General features: G+C 45.8%; 1 protein-coding gene and 1 long non-coding RNA gene across 2 annotated transcripts; one reads left to right on the plus strand and one right to left on the minus strand.

Moving 5' to 3' along the window:
- Positions 1–263: 263 nt before the first annotated feature.
- On the plus strand, positions 264–3,259 carry LOC135913213 (uncharacterized). The gene is made up of 4 exons (XR_010567905.2): positions 264–344; positions 889–975; positions 1,664–1,769; positions 3,186–3,259. It is a non-coding gene; the product is annotated as an uncharacterized lncRNA (long non-coding RNA).
- A 19,991-nt stretch (positions 3,260–23,250) lies between these two features.
- LOC139055440 (uncharacterized) lies at positions 23,251–23,960 on the minus strand. Its single transcript, XM_070532924.1, has 2 exons — positions 23,598–23,960; positions 23,251–23,514 (listed from the first exon to the last, which is right to left on the minus strand). The coding sequence occupies exons 1-2, from the start codon at positions 23,958–23,960 to the stop codon at positions 23,251–23,253; spliced, it is 627 nt and encodes a 208-aa protein (XP_070389025.1).
- Between the last annotated feature and the right edge of the window lie 543 nt (positions 23,961–24,503).

Consider the following 24,503-nt stretch of genomic DNA (forward strand, 5'->3'; position numbering starts at 1 on the left):
GGCGCTGCTCGACGCTCACCGCGTCCGATGCGGGGCGCGTAGTCGCTGCGGCGTAGCCCACTGTCTTACACCCCTTGGCGGGTCGACGGGAACGCTCTCGCGTTCCACTCTTGAAGGCGAAGCTTAAGCGTCCTCCAATTTTTCTCATTGCGTGTGCCTTGTTACTGTCCTCGGGCACGTGGCAGGCGGTCGAGGTCTTTTGTGTCCGGTCCAAGTTTTGCGCTCATGGAGACGCCAGTACCGGCGACGTGTGGGTCACCAAGCGTTAACATTGCGTGTGCACTTTGGTTTGTAGGCCCACCTTTTTTTCCATCTCACTCCTTTCTTCGGACGTGCACCCTCAGGTATGGTGTCTGTAGAATATTATACTTTAGCTTAAACAACACCAGAAAGAAATAACGGCTGCTTTATTCAGCGAGCACCATGTAAATGCCGAGTGCCGCGACTAACAACCATAACTGTGCCAGGCTATAGCAGACGATGCTCGGATGCTTGGCGCGGAGGTCGATGGCAGTGCTGCGGTGGCGGGAACGGCAGCGGGCTGCATGGTGCGCATAGGCGAGGAATTGGGGTACTTAAAGAGGATCTATAGACGTTGTTGCGCCGGGCGGCCGATGTGATGCTGATCGTTTGATGATATTTACGCGGTGCTTAGAGAACATGTGCTCCTTTTTTGTGTGAATTAACGATCACTAAGCCCTGGGGCCTGTGCAACGCTATTAGTTCGCTGTATGTTTCTTGTGGTGCGCCGTTGTTGATTATCGTAGTGCGGTCAATCCGCGCTTCTTTGTCCCCGGCTCACGAGAAGCTGTTGTACTATCGCCGCTCCCGCATCGGGTCACAGTGCACGGAAGAATGTGTTGATAGTTGTGCTATCGCGTGCTGTAGTTCACCGCAATTCAACACCACGCTGGACGGACTGTTGGTGCAGTTGATGCGGCGTGAACGGACACGAAGGAGCGCTCGCCTCGGAAGGTAAGTGCGGCGCCTGGCGCATTCTTATGGTTCACGTAGTGTACCTTGTCATCCGCAGCAGAAGATGATTAGTACAGCTACAAGAACAATAACAGTGATTCCCTAATGTGCATTCGATATCGGAGTGCACATTTAGCAAAAGGTTTCACGAAAATTACCCCGAGATTAATGTTGCTAAGAGCTTCATCTATTGTTTATTTTCTTTTTGTTATGAAGTATGCTAGCGCCGGGTCATCGCTTAGTCTGAACAGGCACAAAAATTCAAGCAGGAAATGTCACTGCTGCTGTACGTAATTTTTCAGCAAGAAATTGTATAGACAATTCTAGAAGTACGTTGATGTGTTGCGCAAATGTTTTCACAGCTAACGTTAACGCGCGACGGCATCCAAATGATCTGACTCGTGAGAAGATTTTAGCTTGTATGCAAACTTTGATGCGTATAGATTGTCGCCAAGGCAACCTGTATTTCTTGTGTTTAGTGTTCTGTTTGTTTTCGTGTCTTTGACACGTTGAATAACCGCCTGTGATGTAAGAATGAAGTATTTAATTTCTCTAAGCGGATGCAGCTTCATGTAGCTGCATCCGCTACATGAAGTACGAGAGCTTTCCACAATTTGACGCGATGTTGTCAAATCACAAGTTTGCAGTTTCAGCAGTGATTACAATAAGCTGAACATTTATTGTTTAGGGATGTCACAATTTCCTGAGACGGAGGCATCTCTGCACCACATAGGCTGCGGCACTATGCAGCTTGAACAGCACGACAAAGCATCTGATCTGCCTGCTTTGACAAGGTACGTACTAAACGGTCACAGCCATTTATGTGTTCTAGGTTCTGTTCATGTATTTGGTACTTGTCAACTTTTCTGAGTCTCATGCAATTTATAAATTCTTGCTATTCTACAATTTTACTAATGTTCCATTAAGTAATGAGAATGAAGTTCTATTAGTGAAGACGTTCTAAAGCTGTTGAGAAATGGGGTGGCATAGGATTGCGAAAATGCACGAAAAAAATAGTCCTGGCGCTTTGCTTTCTTAATTGCTAGCAATGAAAAATCCCTAATAAAAATAGCAGAGGGACACTTACTTTAGGTAAGTTTATTAAGATACGTTCCAGAAGCAGGCTAAGTTTGCAGCTACAAAAGCACTGAGAAAAACTCACTGATCTAAAAACATGTTAGTTTCTGCTTTTCCAAGTGTGCTGCTTGTGTACAGCGTGTCAAGGTAAATAATGGTTAATAATGTATACATAGAAAAGTGTGGATGCTTAGAGAAAGCTTTAGGAAAGTTCGTGCTGTCTTTCCAACACAGGATTTCTGTCCAGAATTTTTGTAAAATATGAAGTGCACAGGCTGGCAAACAATGTTCAACACTTTTGCTTTAGATTTTAATGTAGCCAGTTCATTATGTGTCCCTAGTACAGCTTGGCGTCAAGCTTGAAGCTGATCTCTGATGCCACATCAGTTGCAGGATGCAATAACGTGGTATCACAAACTGCTTGATACGCATGTCAGTCAACCTGGTGCAGTTGTCACAGGTGAGAATATAACTGAAAGCTGCGCATTCTTTGCCCTTCTGCACATGATGTGGGATAGAGTTTGAACTATGCTATAGTGGCACCATCTCCCTCACCTTCTATTCCTCATTATTCTGTCAACTTGCAATAATATGCACAACTTTTAGAGGCTTGATTATGGTGTTGTCTGCTGAACTTGGCTGATGTGAATTTCAGTAGTTTGTGGTACCCTCAAAGCTATGCTGTACTTTCCATGCATTTTAAAATGGTCAATTTGACATATGTGATTGGCTGTGGCATTCTGAGAGAAACAATGCCTTTTGTGAATAATGCATATATGCATTATTAGCATTTTCTAATACTCTTTCAAGAAGCAGCCTATAGGCTGCTCCCCGAAGAAGTGACCACCTTTGCTTACGCTACGTGGCAGTCTCGTCCAGTTTACTTAACCTGTCTGCCATCTGTGCACGAGGAGGAGGAGAGAAGCGAAAAAAGGGACCTTCGATTTATGTTTTTGCACAGATGGCTCATACATTGCACTCTTCTTATCTCGCAGGCTTTGTTAACTCAAAGCTTTCTATGGGCGAATATCAGCATTTCATTCCTATTTATACCTAATAAGAATTACTTTGTTCACAGTGTCACTTTTGATATTATACTTTTGTGAGACTAAGCTCACTTGTTTTAATGCAAGTGTGGCTGGGCCTGCAGAAAGAGTAAGCAGACTACTGTGTTACTGATCAGTGCTGATCTCCACGTCCGAGCTGGTCCCACAACATCGAGGCACCACTGTGCTTTGCTTCATTGACAAGGTAATATGATATAGACACCATGCACCTCAGTATCAGTTTTGAGAAATATGCTAAGACACAAGGGTTGGCCTTGGTGATAAATACACTCGTGTTCTTCTTTTTAACCGTTCTTCTTGCAGTGTTCCTCATGTACATGTTTTCAGAGGATGCTTAAATGCAAACTGCCATGGAACTTGTTTATGCCTTAAAGTAGCACTCTTTCACTAAGAAAAAAAGCCTTATTTAATGCACAATTGATAAGAAAGGTGAGGAGGTGACAGGACATAACAGTCTAACAGCCATCCATTTTTACTGCTTGCACAGCAATATAAAGTGAGAGGTGAAAGGGCAAGAACAGATAAATCGACAATGTATGTTGCTCACACAACTGCGAAAAGAAGCATGGCTACTATGACACTTGTTTTACAATGATAAATAAGTAGTCTTGCTACCTGATAATCCACTGGAGGGCAAACCAACTCGCAGATTCTCTGTCACACATATAAGGAAAGGCTCACAAATCTTGCCAGCCCTATGCTCGTAACACATTGCCACAGTTGCATAGTTTTCAAACAAAATAATGCCAGTGAGCTTTGCACTACCCAGTGACCACCAAATGACCTGAGCATTCAGGTTACATAGTTGCAGATCCAGTCATTTATACATTGGCCTGTTTTGCCGACGTGGTGTCTACTGCACGACAATGGTATTTAATATCCAACAACACCCTTGTGCTCTACGTACTCTTTCTTGCATGCTTTCTTTTTCACAGGTAGTGGAATATTACTTGATTCCAGAACAATTTGGTTTGTTTTGCACATGATTGTGAACTTTCCAGTCTTATATTAAACATGAAATTAGGTAGGAAGATGTGGTATTTTTTATAGTGCCCTGGTGCATTCAGATTCTGCAGAGGCTTCAAGCTTGTATTGACAAAAATTGGGATCAAGCCATAAGAGGAGAATTGTAAAAGTGCAACGAAGGCCTCCTGATAGATATGCTGAGTTTTGCTGCTGTGGACACTTATTGGTTATCCCTACTGGGTAACGCTGTTAGGGTTATGGATGCTTTTACACTGTAGGGCCTACAAGATGGCTAGCATTACGGAACACATTAAAACAACTGTAGGGATGCATGTCGACTATGGTATCATAATTGGCCCACAAAGTGACCACCTTTGCTTACACTATGTGGTAATCTGGTCCAGTTTACTTAACCTGACTGCCATCTATGCATGAGGAGGAGAAGGGACTAAAAAATGAAGGGACCATTGATTAATGTTCTTGTAGAGATGGCCCATACATTGCATTTTTCTTATCTTGCAGGTTTTGTTACTTAAAGCTTTCTACGGGCGAATATCAGGATTTCATACCTAATAAGTATTGCTTTGTTTACAGTGTCACTTTCTATATTTACCGTATTTACTCTCATAATGATCGCACTCACGTAATGATCGCAACCCTGAATTTTGTCGTCCAAATTCGATTTTTTTATTTCCTGTGTAATGATTGCACCCCTAACTTGCTGCAGCGATATGTCATGTGCCAAGTCTAGCTATTGATGATCGCGTTTACCATCTGTCGAATGCTACGCGAACAACTCTTCAAGATAAACCAAGCGGTCTGAACGCACTAAACATTTTTAAGCAGATGCTCCTTTTCATTCCTTTCATCACTTTCCGCACTTCCATGACAAAAAAGCTACAACCAAAATTGCCTTTATTATGTGTAGGCTTTGTAATGGTTGTGGTCAACAACAACAAAAAAGATGCCTTTCGATTCTTCTCTTCTGCACTCGTGGGCACGCAACAAATCACGAGCGGAAACGAAAGCAGCCACGTTTACACTGATACGTTAGAAGTGTAGCCTATTCATACGCCGACACTTGTAACGCAGCTAAGATATTTGCCCACCCTTAGCAGAAACGTGCTGTATTAGGATAGTAGTGAAGACAAATCCCGCAGTTTCCGCAGCATGCCCGCCGTGTCTTTCTATGTCACTGGCAGCTAAGCGTGCCCATCTGTTTCTGCCCCCTCATAGTGGACATGGCTACGTTATTGCCACAAACTTACCTATATTAACGATATTATTCATTACTGATATGGAAGAAACTTTCAATGCAAGTAATGTACTCGAGAGAAAAAAAATCGCGTTCGGCGCATTTGGTGTGTTCAGCTTGCTACGCCGGCCGCCACTTTTGTTTCCGTGTCCCGCACTACGTACAGTGGTAGCCACCTATTTGTTGATCTGTTGCCATCCCGCAGCAAACGCGGGATGAAAAAAATTCTTTTTGCGGGAAATTTAACCGGTATAATAATCACACACCTGAATTTGCGACCATTTTTTTACAAGAAAGTTCGATCATTATGCGAGTAAATACAGTACTCTTGTGGCACCAAGCTCACTTGTTTTATTGCAGGTGTGGCTGGACCTGCAGAAAAGCTGTAAGCAGACTGCAGTGTTGCTGATCAGTGCTGATCTCCACGTCCGAGCTGGTCCCACAACATCCAGGCACCACTGCGCTTTCACAAGGTAATATGTTGTGGACACCTTGCACCTCAGTATCAGTTTTGAGTTTGACTTGATAAGTATTTAAGAAGACACAAGGGTTGGCCTTGGTGATAAATACACTCGTGTTCTTTTTTTAAAATGCTCTTTTTGCAGTGTTCCTCATGTACACGTTTTCAGAGGATGCTTACACTCGATAAATGCAAACTGCCATGGAGCTTGTTTAGGCCTCAAACTAGACCTCTTTCACCAAGAAAAAATCCTCATTTAACGCACAATTCGTAAGGAAGGTAAGGAGGTGACAACCAGTGTCTAACTATCCAGTTTGACTGCTTCCCCAGCAATATCAAGTGAGAAGCGAAAGGGCAAGAACAGATAAATCGGCAATGCATGTTGCTTGCACAACTGCGAATACGACACATGGCATGCCTACTAGGAATACTGATATGACGATAAAAATATTGTAGTTTTTACATTAGCCGGTAAGCTAATTAATATTTTGCACCAGCAAACAACCAGTTTGGTAGCTGTAGTTGTTGCACTACATCAGTAGTAAGATTTTATTTTTAATGAAATTTGAGTAGTGCTGCGGTTAGCGAAGCTATTTCTGCCTCTACAATAAATTAGGCATTTTTAAAGAGGCGGCATATAACAATTGTGTTGCTGTGCCACATAATTAGTAAAGTGAGGGGAGGTTTCAGTAAGCGAAAGAGGAAGATTAACCTTCTACAAACAGATCCTTGTCTGAGCTGTCGTCACTGTGATGCAACGGCTCCCAGATAACTAGAGGGGGGGGGGGCTAAAATTAGCCTTAAAAAGCTGACGCAATAATACGAAAAGCATTGTGGAAATTGTGGTTGCACCTTTGTTTGACCAGTGCAGTATCGGGGGCAGGGCCAGACAGCAGCTGAAATGTTATGTAATAGAAGCTGTTCATATACAGTGCTCTAACATGCTAACAAAAACTGTCATTTAGTTTCTATAGTGGTATTAAAGTTGCATTAATCTTTCCTATAAACAATTCTGCACTGGTATCTATGCTGTGTTTTCCATATGCATATTCCGCAGTGCGGTAGCAAAAAGCTGTGAAATCTGTGTATTCACTTGCATGAGCTGGTTATACTTCATGAATACTTTGTTTAGCGCAAAACGACACACACAAGAAAGACGTCAGGACAAGGCGCTACTCTCAACTGACATCATTTTATTGCGTCACTCCTTTCTAGACCGCTCAAACCAGAGGAACATGCGCAGTGAGCACCATGCGGTGGAGCCAGCAACAACGTCCGATCCAAAGAGCGCACTCACGCGACAGAATCCAAAAAACCAAATTCAGTGCTGTACAAGGTTAAGGAAGGCACACTAATGCACTGTGACTCCAGTGACTTAATGAAAAATGCTTCCGATAACTCTCGGGCGGTGGTGTCACGGCTCTTTTTCAAAATCGTGGTATCACGAAACATGGGTTTGCATTTGCATGTTTTACAATGCTGAGCCAAATGGACCATTTGCATGTTTACAATGCTGAGCCAAATGGCTGAGCCATATGCCTGTTGGTATGGATCGCTCGTGTTCTCTAAGGCGCTTGTTAACACAGCGGCCTGACTGCCCTACATACACTTTGCCACATGACAAGGGAATCTTATATAAACGACACCGACGCTGCATTCTACAAACTTCACGTGGTTCTTTTCAAAATCAGGTTTTTTACTTGTTTTAGAAATATGGCTGAACAACATTGACAGTTTCTGAGGAGCGGGAAACACTACCAGAATTTAGTATTTAGTTGAGACATTCTTTATATTGTGCGCCACTCTGTGGCAATGCGGCACAACTTCAGGCCTCTTCTTTTGTGTGATGCAGTTACTTTTGTGCCACTTCCCTTTCAGTTTCTGAAGCAATACCTCTGAGACTGACATCACCACCACACTTGGGTAACCAGCAGCCTGCAGCCTATTTAACTGTGCAATGAAACTCATGTTCGCAGAGCGATGACAAGATTTCATTAAGGAATTTTCTAAACACATCAAAGCAATGGCGCGTTTCACAGTCTTTGAGTGCGCAGACGCGTAAGGTAAAGGTTATTTACGTGCGCGTGGCGAGTACATCCAACAGGCGTGGCCTGTGTGTAAGGATGGCTGCAAATCTAAAAAATGGAGTTTACCATCCCTAGATAGCTCATATGTGAAAGTTAAACCTCTGCCATTGTCATTGAACAGTGTTAAAATATCAGCTACTGTCACGGAGCATTCGTTGTTAGTCTGTTTTATCACAACAAGAAAATTGTCAACATATCTAAAAATTTGAACCGAGTCATTGTTTAAGGCACTCTTAAGAGCGCGGTCGACAAGAGATAAAAAAATATTACAAAGAGCAGGCGCCGCACATGAACCAATACACACACCATTTTTCTGGATAAAAAGGTTATTTTCGAACAGGATAAAAGTTGCACTTAAACAAAATTCAAGAAGGGACATGAAACTTTCCGACGATAACCCGGTGGCATTGCGAAAATCTACCTCGCCATTTTCTTCGATGCACGTCATCACACTGCGAAATAGCTCATAATGCGGTATTGGATAGTCAAGATCTTCGACGTCAACAGAAAAAATGTCGGCTACTGAATGGTTGTCTTCCAGAAAGGAAACAACATCGAAAGAATCCTTTATGCCATAAGGATCGTCAATAGTTAAATGCTTCAACTCTTTTTGCGAAAAGCGGCTAACCAAAACCTGCCAACACTTGTTTTCACTGACTATTGTACGGAAAGGCACACCCGGTTTGTGCGTTTTTGCAGTGAAAAAAACCTCTAAAGCAAGTACCTTGTATTGTTTTACATCTTTCACAATCTTGGTGAGGCCTATGACACAGACCCACAACTATCAGGGCCCACTGATATTTGTCTCCTGATCCTGCTGTTCTGGTCAGTCACATAGCTTTTGCTGTGTGCCGTTCAAGGATGCTTACGTTCTGCATGAAGAATGGACATGTTCCTCAAGACGTGGCGAGTCTCTTCGGGAACGTCAGGCCTTCCGTCGGCCACGTGCGGCGAATGTGTTGGATTCTTCGTTCTGAAATTTGGCGGCAGGTAAGCCTTCTGTACGACTGGTTGAGAGCTGTGTGCTGCTCGCGCGATGCACCTATTGTGGCCGAGAAGAAGTTTCGTTTCTACAGACGTCTATCAACTCAGACTACTGAATTCTGGTGGACACAGCTGCTGCTACTCCTCCGGTCCAGGCTACCGTGCAGAAAGGAAAAAACGCAACCGGTCACCGCTGGTTTCGAGGTACTCGGTGACGCCAGACTTCCTGACGAAGTTGCTGCATTGCTAAAGAATGGGCCGAAGTACAGCACGGAACCAAGAATTCCTGCACATGAGCTACTGGCTTTGAAAGGGCGCATCGCAAGGAAAGCAGAACTAGAGGACCAGGAGCGGTGTCTCCTCGATGGGGTGGACTGCCTTCGTAGGACCGCCACTGGGAGCGCGCCACCTTCGACAGCTGTGATCAAAAGGACAGTATCTTTCTTTAGCGACAATAAACTGCGGCTGTTACTGAGTGACAAAGAGGGCGGGTTTGTGATAGCTCCGTCTGCTGTCTTCAACAAAAAAGCCATTGAGGCTGTCAACAAGAACTTCATTCTGGCAAATGAGAAAGCTCAGAAGGTAAAACGCAAAGCCATTTCTTTGTTGGAAAATATAGGGCTCACCAAAATTGTGAACGATGTAGAACAATGTAAGGTACTTGCTTTAGAGGTTTTTTTTTCACTACAAAAACGCGCAAACCAGTTGTGCCTTTCCGTACAATAGTCAGTGAAAACAACTGTTCGCAAGTTTTGGTTAGCCGGTTTTTGCAAAAACAGTTGAAGCATTCAACTATTGACGATCCTTATGGCATAAAGGATTCTTTCGATGTTGTTTCCTTTCTGGAAGACAACCATTCAGTACCCGACATTTTTTTTTGTTGACGTCGAAGATCTTTACTATTCAATACCGCATTATGAGCTATTTCGCAGTGTGATGACGTGCATCGAAGAAAGTGGTGATGTAGATTTTCGCAATGCCACCGGGTTATCTTCGGAAAGTTTCATGTCCCTTCTTGAATTTTATTTAAGTGCAACTATTATCTTGTTCGAAAATAACCTTTTTATCCAGAAAAATGGTGTGTGTATTGGTTCATGTGTGGCGCCTGCTCTTCGTAATATTTTTTTATCTTTTGTCGACCGCGCTCTTAAGAGTGCCTTAAACAATGCCTCGGTTCAAATTTTTAGATATGTTGACGATTTTCTCGTTGTGATAAAACAGACTACTAACGAATGCTCCGTGAGGGTAGGTAATATTTTAACACCGTTCAATGACGTATGGCAAAGTTTAACTTTCACACATGAGCTATCTAGGGACGGTAAACTCCAGTTTTTAGATTTGCAGCTATCCTTACAAACAGGCCACGCCTGTTTGATGTACTCGCCACGCGCACGTAAGGAACCTTTACCTTACGCGTCTGCGCACTCAACGACTTTGAAACGCGCCATTGCTTTGATGTGTTTAGAATCTTGCTTAATGAAATCTTGTCATCACTCTGCGAACATGAGTTTCATTGCACAGTTAAATAGGCTGCAGGCTGCTGGTTACCCAGGTGTGGTGGTGACGTCAGTCTCGGAGGTATTGCTTCAGAAACTGAAAGGGAAGCGGCACAATAGTAACTGCATCACACAAAAGAAGACGCCTGAACTTGTGCCGTATTGCCACGGAGTGGCTCACAATCTAAGAATGTCGCCACTAAATACCATATTCCGGTAGTGTTTTCCGCTCCTCAAAAACTGTCAATGTTGTGCAGCCGTATTGTGAAACCTGATTGTGAAAACAACCATGTGAAGTTTGTAGAATGCAGCGTCGGTGTCGTTTATATAAGATTCCCTTGTCATGTGGCAAAGTGTATGTAGGGCAGTCAGGCCGCTGTGTTAACGAGCGCCTTAGAGAACATGAGCGATCCATACCAACAGCCACAGGTTCCCATTTGACTCAGCATTGTAAAACATGCAAATGCAAACCCATGTTTCGTGATAGCACGATTTTGAAAAAAGAGCCGTGACACCACCACCCGAGTGTTATCGGAAGCATTTTTCATTAAGTCATCGGAGTCACAGTGCATTAGTGTGCCTTCCTTAACCTTGTACAGCGCTTAATTTGGTTTTTTTGGATTCTGTCGCATGAGTGCGCTCTTTGGATCGGATGTTGTTGGTGGCTCCACCGCATGGTGCTCACTGTGCATGTTCCTCTAGTTTGAGCGGTCTATAAAGAAGTGACGCAATAAAATGATGTCAGTTGAGAGTAGCGCCTTGTCCTGTCGTATTTCTTGTGTGTGTCATTTTGCGCTAAACAAAGTATTCATGGATTCGCACCAACCAGCCCGCCAACGCATTGTGCTGGTTATACTTGTTCATTTAATGTAAAGTACTTGTGGAAAAGTATTAGACGATTTCTGTGGTCTCGTATTGCAATTCTGCAGCCATTTCTATTGTTTGTGAAACACGAACATTTAACAGAGACTGGAACAAGACAATGCGAGGACAAGCACTTGCTTTAAACTGCTGTGGTTAATCTTGAAATATCAATTTACGTAGGTAGAAAACTCATAGGCCTCCGTGTTCTCTTTTTCCTGTTTCTCTGTGAGATGTTTACGCTTTACACACAATATCATGCAAGAACCAGCCCAATCAGTTATGCAGTGGAGCTACCTATTGTGCATGTCAGTTCCAATGGCTTGTTCTAATCTAACAGGGCCGGCTGCTTTGTTTACATTTTTGTGCAGATGCATACGAGCATTGTTTCAAAAACGCCGAGCACTGTGGATACGGAGGCAAAGAAGCTGAAGGACCTGAACAAGCACCTGGCCACCATGCTTCGGTATGCAAAATAAAGACGGTTTGTGTTAATTGTGGGCGCTAAAAAGTGTCCTCTTTGTCTCTGAGCTGGCACATCGGCCGACTCACGTGATCGAAATTAATCGCTGCAATGTTGGCAGAAGGTGTTACTGTGTGGAACTTCAAAAATATTGCATGAACAAAAGAACTCATTCAACACAAATGCGAACACTTGTAGAATGCAGCTAAACAAGAATGGTGTCATTTTGCATAGCTGAATGAGAACTATCTCGTCAAGCATAGCTATGCGAGAATAATCTCGTTTAATATACCCACACGAGAACAATCTCGTTCAGTGACGAGATCGTACACATGTGACATACGACGTCGTTGAGTCTACGGAGCAATAATAGCGTACAGAAGTTCTCGTGAAATTCTCATACATATTTTTTCAATAGGGCACTACGGCAGTGGCGGGAGATGTGAACGACCCGGGAGGAAGCAAAAAAAATTGGCCGGTCATCCGGTGTTCGCCACTCAGAGGGGTTCCGATATCGGTTCGGGAAGGACTTTCCAGGTGTAGCAGAGGCAATGACATGAGTGGTAGGGGTGGGACGTGGACGTGGCAAGTCCATGGCGGACAACAGGTTTCAACCTGTTGTCCGCCAAGGATTGCTCATGTTGTCATGCATATGCGGGCAGTGAGAACTTGGAGCCATATCCTCATGTTTACGACGGATGACCTGTGTCAAGCTTGGCGTCGTAGGAGGATGTGACGCCGGAGGGTCGTAATGTGACACTGGAGTGCCGTTGCAGGAGGAAGTGGCAGCCATATTTGGAAGTCGGTCGAAGCGTTGTACAATGCGTTTCCTCTTCGCTTGCTCAAAATTCCGGCCTTCCTTAATGATTGAATCAACCGCTGAGCACTTCCTGCAAAGCAGAAGGTCGAGCGCATCGCCCGCAATGCCCTTCGATATGTGACCAACCTTATTGGCCTCCAGCATGTCCGCGTCCGCTTTACGGCAACGAGCCAGAACGTCTGAAATATACGCGACGTACGATTCGGTTGATGTTTGGGCGCGAGACGCTAGCTTTTGCTTTGCCTCCATTTGACGTCCCACAGGTCTTCCGAAAAGATCGCGTAGCTTTTCCTTGCAGGAGTCCCAGCTTCTAATGTCGGCTTTATGCGTCTCGAACCATACCTTCGCGGTTTCTCCCAACTAAATGATCACGTTGGCCAGCAAAAGCGTGGCATCCCACTTGGGCTTACCGACGCGTTCATTCGACGTCAGCCCGTCCGCGACGTCTACCTTGCCAATACTGATGAAGATTCCCGGGTGACGTAGCTGGGTTAGCACTACTTCCGTTGGTGTTTGAGTGGAGGAGGCATGGTCAGGGGTGGAGGCAGCGTCAGTAGCCATAACAGCGGAACCTATGTGACGCCTGCTGCGATTATCCAGGGCCGGCTTGTGCGAGAGTACCCCGCACGCCTACGAAAATGTTACGATGAGAAATATATCTATCTATTCAAATTGAGGACGACGCAATGAGCTATGGAAAGAAGAATGATAGGTGTAACGTTAAGGGATAAGAAAAGAGCAGATTGGGTGAGGGAACAAACGCGAGGATGGTTTCTCCATATTTGTCTCTTTAAAAAAAACGCGCTGGTGTGGTCTGAACAAAATAAGTTTGCGGAACTACTTACCTAAATATGCCGTCAGGTGAACATGCCAGCCAAGGCTCCTCGGGGCACACAACTAATCCGAATTCTGCGACTGTCACCTCATACTCTTTCTGAAATGCTACACGAGCTTTCGGCTCCATCGCCACTCCATACTGGACAGAGGGACCACTGAAGAGCACCTCCATTACCATGCGCTTTGCACGGTCATAAAGGCCCTCCTCAGGGCAAATCAGGATCCTGTGTGCCTACAACAAAATTTTATCACTGATAATACATATTCACTGAATGTACTGAGAAAAATGCTTTCCTGTCCATTCCAAATACACGATCTGTCCCACCTTTGTAGCAGTAATTCTGGGAAACCTTTCGTTTCCCCAGAGAGCTTTGTTTGCCAATGTCCATGTACACAAAGTAGCTACATCCCCTGGTTCAATTGCCAAGTATTTTCTGTAAACTTGCAGAAGTGGTTCAAGCAACCTACACGGGGAATGCCAAGAAGAACTGATCGGAAATTCTGCATGTTTATGCAATTCATATAACATTTAGCTCTGCCTGAATGATGGACTACCCTACGATCAAAAGCATTGGTCAGTCGTGCAGGTAAAAAAAAATTACTAACCTCTCGATGAAGTTGATCCTTTTCAGAATGAGCCTGCCCTCGTGCAGCTCAGAAAAAAAGCTGTGAAATATTTGGTAATTTCGTTCCCAGTCAAATAGGATAAATGAAGGTGACCCAGGAGAGATTGCTTGTGTGGGCGCGAGAGGTAAGCTTTGGGATTCTGCACGTAGGGCATCCACTAGTGGGAAATGTATGCTATCAGAGAATTGAAGGACGTGAGTGACGGGAAAACTCTTGGCACGTACTGAAATGTGAAAGCATGGTCATTAATAAGTGCCCTTCAATCTGCCAACCTTGTGATAAACGTTTTCAGTCAGATGAGCGTTGTGATGAAACCCTACCAGGCTCTTTCAAGGTGCCTTCGACTAGTGAGTGCTTGGGGTAATATTTCCTGGAAGCAGGAACGCCCCATGCTCGTGATCGACTTGTTTTGCTGTCGCACGTGGTAGTGTACACAAACAGCACGACAGCAGCAGCAGCGTGTTTCCATTTTCCAGCCACTCCTGCCTGGCAATTGCATATCGCCGCCAGCACCCTTCTGTATTTGTCAACCTAAAAAATGTAACTTTCAGCTCTCAAACAATACAATTAATATTTGGGCAACTTACGTCAATTTTGACAGATCTCGCCGGTGCGTTGATTCTGGTTTGCGGTATGCACTTCGTCGTGATTTCCGAACCTCCATCATGCAGCAGCTCTTTTACGTCATACACATGATCGCCTTCTAAAAGGAGTCGTCCTTTACGAAGGTTCCCGCCGCGGAAAAAAACAGCTTAGGTCGTTAAGATCGCCGAAACCAGTCGCAAGTAACGTGGGCATGCCGCTCGACATGGCTCGCAAAGCTCCCGCGCCCGAATTCACGCACGAATTCGCACGCGCACATCTCCCACCAGAGTTTATCTCGTGGCCGCTCAGTGGAGCTACCAGTCAGCCGATGGTATTGCCGTCTGGGTAACTGCACGGAGCCTATACAATGCTTTATGTCTTTAGAGTAGTGGTAGCATTCCTATTTTATAGCAATGGTAGGAATTTGCGTAATGATAATTTTTACAGCACATCGCGCCCCAGAAAGGTGCTGCAACGACATCAGAATCAGTTGTTGGGCTGGTTATTTTATATGCGAAAAACTAGGGACGTCACACTCCATGTCGAGAGCTGGCGTCTCCGCGGTAGCTTGCACTGCAATAATCATTACCGAGAAATGTCTGCAGGGAGCGTTACGTGCTTCACATTGCTATCAAGAGCGGCTTATCATCAGTTATGTGGTTTAGATTCTTTTCTGAGCATGTTCTTTATTGAAACGTACGCTGCTCTGCATGTTGTATGCGTGATTTTTTATGCTTCTGTCTCCTTCTCTCTGAAGAGAAGGCAGGCGTTGGGCCCCTTCCGGTGTCTGTTACCAGTCAGCTCTTTGCTTAGCCTTTCCGGTCAAGCGTTTCAAAACAAAACAAAGAATGTATGCACTGTTCGTGCATACAGTGCACTGTATGCACTGTACTTGTAGCGTCTGCCATACGGGCGTATGAGTCATTCCAATTTTTTTGCATACTGAGGTATGACCCATTGATAATGACAGTTTTCGATATGCTGTTCTGTGTGTTGTATGCGTCATTCCAAAGAATGCAAGCACTGTTCGCTTTGTATTGCTGAGTGCTTGTAGCCTCTGCCTTACGGGGCTATGAGCGATCACACTATTTGCATGCTTAGGGAGGTAGGAGCTATTGATGATGATAGTTTTTCTTCACGGAGAGCTAAAGTACACGAAACCCTAGTCATTTACAGTTTCACTGTAGTAAGTAACCTTGTCAGAGAATCCGAAGCACGGTAGGTTCAAAGTCCTCGTCGCCGTTCTGTAGCGTCGCACCCGAGTGGGGGAGGGCCTAACGTCTGGGAGGACGACGCAGTGAGCTTGCCGGAGATGCTTCTTCAGGGAAATAGGGTATGACCAAAGTGGTGTTTTTTTAGACTTATATAGCATTTCGCGGACAGGTAGCATCATGCCAGTGGCTATTACGCAAGTGGCGCGATCACAACTGATTAGCTTGATGGATCCATGCAAACGCACCGACATGGTGGTCGCGGCTCCATCATGCGGATATTGCAGATAACAATGGTAGCGAGTGCAACTTAAGGCACCAAAAGGCTGCACGACGCAACAGTCGGCCCCAAGAACGCGGTCTCAGAGGTTCTATTGGTTAAGTAGGTAGCACAAATCAGATTGTATGCTTTCTTTGCTAAAAATACGAAATAGTCGTTAAACACATTTGCCAAATCTGCCTTGCGCATAGTGACACCGTCTAGCACAAACTCAGTCGGCCTGAATTCATCACGCTACGACCAAATAACTTTATTCTACTCCAAGCCAAGTCTGACTTATGCATTACGTCAGTGTTCAGCAGGTTTTCTAGGTATTTCCTCTTCTCATTACGTAAGAGACTGTTACTTTATTGCTTCGGACTTTGGAACGTTTTACCTTGTCTTCGTCTTTATCTTTTAAGAAGAGTTGAAATAATGTATTGTTATGTTTTATTTCCTAGAGGCAAGTCTTAGTCAACCAAAGTTTCTAGCCTCTACGCACACGCTTACGTTGTTTGCACGGAAAACACTTCGTGTACTCCTTTTGTGCATCATGGAAACGATTATACACGACGTCTAATTTCAGCTGGCAAAATACGTCTTACCAGTTTATTAACGGTATCTCATTCCGAAAAGAATCCGATGCATGTTCATTCATATCTTGAATGACCCAGATTCAGATATCAAGATACACGCTCCCTGTACTTGGTAACACCTGCAAAGCAAACCTGCGTGTACTCCAGGGATTCACAGCCCTAAGGAGGTGTCTCGGTCTTCCGAGGTGGGCGTCTACAGCGGCAACGATTGTCATAGCTCGAGATCACCCAATATCAGCGTACTTGGCAACCGACGCTCTCAGAGCGCATATTCGCCACGTTGCCCGACTACCTTCTCACCATCTTGCCGGTCTACACGCAGAAAGGCCACACGCAACTATCAGTCGTATAATTGTTGACAATCGTACCCCACTGCCATCGAACTACACGTCTGCAGCAAGACCAACCTCACCTTTATGGTGCCTGCACATACCTGAAATACGGCTCACCATCGCAGGAATCACGAAGAAGGCTAACATGCCGTCGTTTGCCCTGAAGCAGGCCACATTAGAACTTTTACATGAGATGCACAGTGGCCGCGTACACCTTTACATCGATGACTCAGTCACATCTGCAAGTTCAGCTGCTGCTGTGGTGATACCAACAAGATCCGTCAAAATACAGCTAAAAACGTCAAATGTATCATCAACGACAGCTGCTGAACTGGTAGCCTTGCGCGCGGCTATTCATTTCATTCTGGAGGAACCACCCCATGCATGGTCAGTCTTTTGTGATTGCAAGGCAGCGCTACAGAGTGTACTCTCAGCACTGCGCAATGGATCACATGAACAGCTCGTTGCAGAGATCAGAGAAGTACACCATCGCATAGTTGACGAAGGACACGATATCATATATCAGTTGTTGCCTAGTCACTGCGGCATACATGGCAATGATCGGCAGATGCAGCTGCCCTATCTGCCGACGACGGCGTCAACTGCGTTGCTATTCCTCTTTCGAGAGCCGACGCAGCGAAAAAACTTACCGTACTTGCACACAACTTGACATTAGCTCAGTGGAATTCATCCGATTTCACAAGGGCACACCTTCATAAGCTGGGCCCTAATTTACAACTCCTTATTCCGCCCGAGCTTCCACGACGCAACTGCACCGTTCTAGTTCGTCTATGGCTTGGAGTAGCATTTTCAAATGCGTACTCCTTTCTTATCGGAATGTCCAACAGCCCACTTTGTGACTTCTGCGGGTGCAATGAAACAATCACGGACCTTCTTTGTCAGTGCTCTCGTTTCAACCCGCAAAGAGCAGTCATATGCAAATCCAAGGTTGTGTAGATATTCGCCATTATCCTCACTGTTAACACTTCCCAGTTTAATCGCTTGAATACTTCTTCCAAGCACGCAGTGAATAGCATTGGAGAGATTGTGTCTCCTTGTCTGACACCTTTCTTTATAGCTATTTTCCTACTTTTCTCGTGGGGAATTACGCTAACTGTGAAGTCTCTGTTGATATTTGCCAAGATATTTACGTGTCCTGTACTCCTTCATTACGTAATGCCTCTATGACTGCTGACATCTCTGCTGAATCAAATGCCTTTTCGTCATCTAATAAAGTCATATAAAGAGGCTGATTATACTTTGCGGATCTCTCGATTACATCATTGATGACATGAATGTGAACCCTTGTAGAATATCCCTGGCTAAAACCGTCCTGTTCCCTTGGTTGGCTGAAGTCCAGTGTTTCCCTTATTCTATTGAAGATTATCTTGGTCAATATTTTGTATAATTATAAACGCTAATGGGCCCATAATTTTTCAATTCCTTAACATCTCCCTTTTTGTGGATTAGTATAATGTTGGCATTCTTCCAGTTTTCTGTGACCCTTGAAGTCGCTAGACAATTCGTATCAAGGGCCGCCAGTTTTCAAGCAATATGTCTCTTCTATGTTTTCATTATATCTAATGTTATTCCATGTTCTCTGGCCGCTTTTCCCAATTCTATGTCTTGCAAGACCGTTCTTACTTCATCATTAGCTGTATAAGGAGCATCTGTAACCAGTTTATTGATACTTCGAGTGGAGGTATCGTGGCTGGTCTAGGTACTATACAGGTCAGTATAGAATTCCTTCAGCTGCTTTATTTATATCTGTGAGACTGCTGACGATGTTACCCTGCTTATCTTTCAATGCATACATCTTTGTTTGTCCTATGGCAAGTTGCGTGTCGTTTCTTTATTAGGTCTTCTGTTACTTGGGAGAGCTAACAGTTGCCTTCGTGCCTTACGTGCCACTTCAATTGCTGCTTCTGAAGCCAACCTAGTTACGGTTTCACTCATTGCGTCTATGTCATCTTCATCCCTGTTCTAAGGCTGCGTACTTTTTTGCAAGTACCAGCCTGAAATGTTCTGCTTTTACCCTTACTGCGTCTAGATTGACCTGTTTATTCTTGACCAGTTTTACTATTTCTCTCTTCAAATTGAGGTGAATCCTAGTCCTCACTAATCTATGATCCCTGCACTTAACCCTGCTTAACCCTTCTACATCCTGCACTATGCTGGGATTGGCAGAAAGTGTGAAATAAATTTCATTTCTTGTTTCATGATTAGGGCTTCTCTAAGTCAATCTTTTGGTCCTACGCTTCTCGACGAAGTTGTTCGCTATTCGCAGCTTATTCGCTTCCGCAAATCCTACCAACATCTCTCCTCGACTGTTCCTCGAATCGACGCCGTAGTTTCCAACTGCTTGTTCACCAGCTTGCCTTCTCCCAACTTTTGCATTGAAGTCGCCCTTTAGTACAGTATACGGAAATTGTACTTTTCTCATCGCTAATTCAACATCTTCATAAAAATGATTTATTTCGTAATCATCATGATTGGAGGTTGAAGCGTATGCTTGTACTATTTTTAATATATACCTCTTATTACATAATAATTCGACCACTGCTATCCTCTCATTATTGCTGTAGAATTCATCGATGTTGTCCGCTATGACCTTATCGATTAGGAATCCTACTCCGTACTGCTTCTTATCTGAAAATCCTCTATAGCAGAGGACGTGGCCATTTATCAGCACTGTATAAGTGTAACTAGTTCTTCTAGCCTCGCTAAGGCCAAAGATATCCCAAACAATGCCTGATAGTTCTTCAAAGAGTCCTTCTAGGCTAGCTTCACTCGTAAGAGTTCGGGTGCTAAACGTTGCCAGGGTCAGTTTCCATTGGTGGTCTGTACGAGTTCAGAGATTCTTAGCCCCCTCTGCTGCGTTACAGCTCTGAACGCCGTCAGGTTCTTCTAAGCTGCTGGGGACTGAGAGCCATTGGTTGATCGAATGAGTCAGTTGGCAATGAGTGGCCAAGTAGTGCACCAGGGAGGCAAATTCCTGTTCTAGTGAGGGAATGTCTTTTGTTGAAGCTCAGCGGATCGTCCTAATTTGGCTGTACTTAGATTAGTATAGCCCCACTTGCTCTCGGAATTTTTGCTGGTGTCAGGCGTCACTCCAAGCCTGGTGAAGTAGTATACTGGAGGAGGTGAATTCGAGATTCCCACGTCCAGATTTAAAAACAAATGCGAAGATTGGCACTTCTGACTATGGCAACCGAGCATCGAAGCGAGCTCAATCACATAACATTGCAGTCTGTGAGGCCACCTTAAGTGGATCCTACATGCCTGAACACACGCTTGAATTATCTGCGATAGATGGTTATTGGGAATCCTTAATTTTGACTGATGATGATGTCAAGGCTGGATGGGCGATGTAGCATCATTTCTCAAAGGTAACAGTAGAGAAGGGTTTTATTTTGCGTAGGCGGCAATGTATATATATATATATATATATATATATATATATATATATATATATATATATATATCACACGGTAATTATTATTTTCATATCTTTCGTGTGATCAGCGGGTGTGTCCCGGCGCGGCTCTGCAGGTTTGCCGCATCATCGTAGGAGCACACCGCTTCATGTCGTTCCGGATGTTTTAACTGATGTAAGCTTAGGTGATGCAAATGTTCGCCCGACACTTGCTTGTAAAAACGACCAGACGTGTCTGCTTGGCGGGCCCTGCTGCACGTGTTCTCGTACAGGAGCAGGCATTTCTGGGCAGGGACAATCGGTGGCGTGTCACCAGGCAGAAGAAATAGCATATAGGTTGAGGGGCACGTAGACTAGACTATACAGTCATAGCTTCAACACGCAGACAAAACGCTTCAGGAATGTGACGGCGAGCGCAGAGGGAAGTATGAAGATTCTGGAGGGCGGAGGCATGGCCGGTGGAGGCAGAGGAGGAGCCGGATGTGGCAACTATGAGGCCATGATGTAGTCTGGGCCCACTAGCTTTGTGCAACGATCTACGGCGGAAATATTCCAAGCGAAGGTAAAACTTGGTAGAACACTGTGTAGAAAGCCGAAATCAGTTCGCGTGGGAACCGCGACGAGGGACCTAGTTCAGAAAGGCATGACGAAATTTCGAAGGCTGCGCAGTAGCACGAAGTGATACGAGCTTTCTCTGCCGCATCTCTCCCTAAGCAAGATAATCAAAAATTGTAAAACAAAAAGTATGCCATAATAGCTTGGCGATTTCACTGCCACGCTCACCTCTTGTAATCGTAGTCCGTAAAATTGTTCTAAAATCGTTGATTACGTTGTAATCGTAAAAGTTTATGCGTTGAGCTGGCTATCATTGTTACTGATGTATGAGAACTGTAGTGCGCGACAGTCATTTATCGCTGAACCAGTTGGAATAACCGTGTATATTATTGCAGCAGCAATACCATAGAGTCTCTAGGTACACTTGTGCTGACTGCTTTGGCGGCGATCGCACTGTCCCCGCACCTGGTGATTAGGGCAGCATAGACGGCAAGAGACTGCTGCAAAAACAAGTACGCGAAGTGTGCGCACTCGTTGCTCTAATTAATCAATTATGCTGCACTCTGCAACCCACTGCTGGCAACAAGGTTGAGCGTACAAACACTGGTATTTCACCACAGTAACTGTGCGCATACCACACGGCGCCGGAGAGCGATCATTAGGGCAGCGTTTTTAGACGCCCAATTGCAGCAAGGTGCCGCTTTTACAGCTGCAGTTTCATGAAGTGATGTGTCACGATTACACGCCGCCCCGATTTATTACGCACATGCTTTTAGCTCCCGTTGAGGCGGTCTTGAAGTAACCTTTAGCCGACAGCCACAGCCGTTATCCGGGCACGCAAACGAGAATATTCATGAAAGGTGAGAGAACAAAGCAAGATATTTCGGACAACCCGTCAAAACTAAAGAAAATGTGGTTTCTGCCTTCAACCCTTTGTACAGAAACACATTGCACACGCTAATCACTGCCCAGGCAACGTACAAAATATAATGCTTCCGAGTTCTTCTTATTTTCGTTCACCTTATCATTCAAGCTGTAACTTCAAGTATGCTCAAGTTTATTCGACATTTGAAAAGCTATGTTAGCTAGGGACGAAATGTCTAATCTAATGTAGATGCCGCCTTCGACTGTGACAAAGGCTCCCCCTTTATAAGCGAGGCCTTTGTCTTAAGGTTCCCAGATGGTAGATGTGAAGCTGGTTGCCTGTCGAGCTGGCTTCCTTAACTTTTGAAGGCAGTCAATTCCTTCCGCAACAATGCTTAGACCGTGTTCTTCGCTGGCGTTTCTCACGATCCTTCGAACAAATGCTATTTTGTCGGCGTTGCTCAGTGTTGGTTCGCTAGCAGACGTGGGACAAAGTTGCAATATCTGAGTCGTACGAGACCACACGTTGATGTTTCCGAGCGTTTCAAGCGGTGTACTTGCGGAAAAAATATTTTCACCGCTGGAAAGGCGCAGCTTCAGGGCAGGAAGGAATGAGGTAGACCATAGTAGTTCCGTCGCATAACTAGTGAACCTCATTTGTTCAAGCAGCACACTCACTAGCATTGGGGCGTCTCACGCGCAAAAAGCTTTGAGTAGACAAATTTGTCTCCTTAATTTTGACTTCAGAATCTTCGTTATTTGCTTGGCATATCCTTCCTAAAAGGGTGTTACTCCGAACTTCACGTCATCATAGATGATATTTTTCTTGATTCTTCGAGAAAGCCAGTATCACGATCTGCCCGGGTTCGTGAACGAGGGAGGGCACGATGCACCCTCCGTTAGACGGACACCCCGCAGCGTGGTGGTGATGAGCGATGACTGGCCGCCGAGCAGCAGTGCTCGTCGGTGTTTATTGCGCTGTGGTGACCATTGTTGCCTACTGAGCCTGGCAGGTCACCGAGCCTGGCGGGCCAACAAAGATTATGCCTCAGGGGTGTCACATGCTTGTTACACCCTTTTACGCCCAGTTTGCTTGTCGACAACAAAAAACTTCCAAGTTCAATGTACGAGGCTCTGCCTCCGTTCTTGCCGGGCCAACGGGGCCTGCTACCCAGGCCACTCCCACCCTACCCAGGCCAGAGTAACGGTCTGGTGGCCTGCGCGGTCCGGTACTCCGCCTGGGCACCAATGTTTACCGGCCGGGTGTGGCAACACCGGTTGCTGCCTGAGACAGCCTCGCTCCATCCGGCGGATGCGCAGTGGTCAGCCTTGTGAGTGGTGACGCACTCGACACCGGCCTAACGGGCACCGCACGACTGGCAACGCTTAACGCCTTCGAGGTGGGCAGTGCTCCGCTGGGAGTGACTGGTGCTACCGCTATCCTCCTGTGGGCTGGAGCTCGGAAGTGGCAGTCGAGTATGCTGGGCCGGTCCCGAGGCGAGGCCTAACATGGCCGGTGTGTCTGTGCCACGTGGCCCCGTCTGGCATGCGTACGAGCAGCGATGAAGCGCTGCCAGGAGACACCACCTGTCCGGCGGACCAGGGTGGGTCTGGACAGAAGTTCTTGGTGAAAACTGGAGCTCCCGACTCGGGCAAAGGCCCGGGACGGCATCCTTGGTCAGCAGCCAGCTTCTGCTTCAGCTGCTTGAGGAGCACTGTGGATCGGAGGTCCGAATGCAAGACGTCCAAGGGTGTCTTGACCATGTGACGCAGCAGGAGCTCACAGGGGGCACGGCCAGTGACATCGTGAGGCGTGGTCCGGTGTAGAAACAGTATCCGGACAATCTGCGTCCGGAGAACCCCAGGCTGGCTCTTTTTGAGCTTGTCCTTGATGGTTTGCACCACCTGTTGGGCTGCACCTTTTGACGCAGGCTTGATGGCTTGACGCAGAACGGAATCCGACGGATTCCGTTCCTCGTCATCCAGGCCAGGTACTCTGTGCTAGCGAAAGCAGGACCATTGTCGGACCCGATGATGTCCAGCAACCCCTGGGCGGCGAACACCTGAGGTAGCACTGCAATGGTCGTGCCTGCTGATGAAGTGGTCACAAGCAGAACCTCCACCCACTTCCAAAAGGCGTCTACCATTACCAGGAAGCTATGTCCCTTGAAGGGCCCCCCAAGATCCACATGCAGGCGCGACCAGGGTCTGTGTGGGAACGGCCAGTGGGTGATTTCCACACTAGGTGAGGCCCGCTGATGCTCCTGGCAGGTTTAGTAGCCCTATACCATGTGAGTGATGTGCTGGTCAAGGCCAGGCCAACAACCATGGGACCAAACCACCATCTTGTTCACGCCAGGTTGACCCGCATGCACCAACTGCCGGACCTTGGACCAGATACTGTGGAATCACCACCCTAGAAACCCACAGTAGTCAGCCCTGCTGCAAGGTCAGCTCACCGGCCTTGTGGCTATAGGCCCGCGGAACAAATTGTTCCCCATGGGACATGGCCTTGACCACCTGAGACAGGACTGGGTGCAGGCTGGTCACGTGCGATACCGCAGATCTGAAGAGCGCCTCCGGGTAGGCGTGCTCCAGCATGAACACTTCGGCAGGTTCGAGAACAGCATCAGTCACCTCTGGTAGGGGCAGGCGGCTCAGGGCCACAGCAGGTCCCAGATCCCTTTCCC

The sequence above is a fragment of the Dermacentor albipictus genome, chromosome 2, assembly GCF_038994185.2.
Source record: "Dermacentor albipictus isolate Rhodes 1998 colony chromosome 2, USDA_Dalb.pri_finalv2, whole genome shotgun sequence".
In the NCBI taxonomy this organism is placed as follows: Eukaryota; Metazoa; Arthropoda; class Arachnida; order Ixodida; family Ixodidae; genus Dermacentor; species Dermacentor albipictus.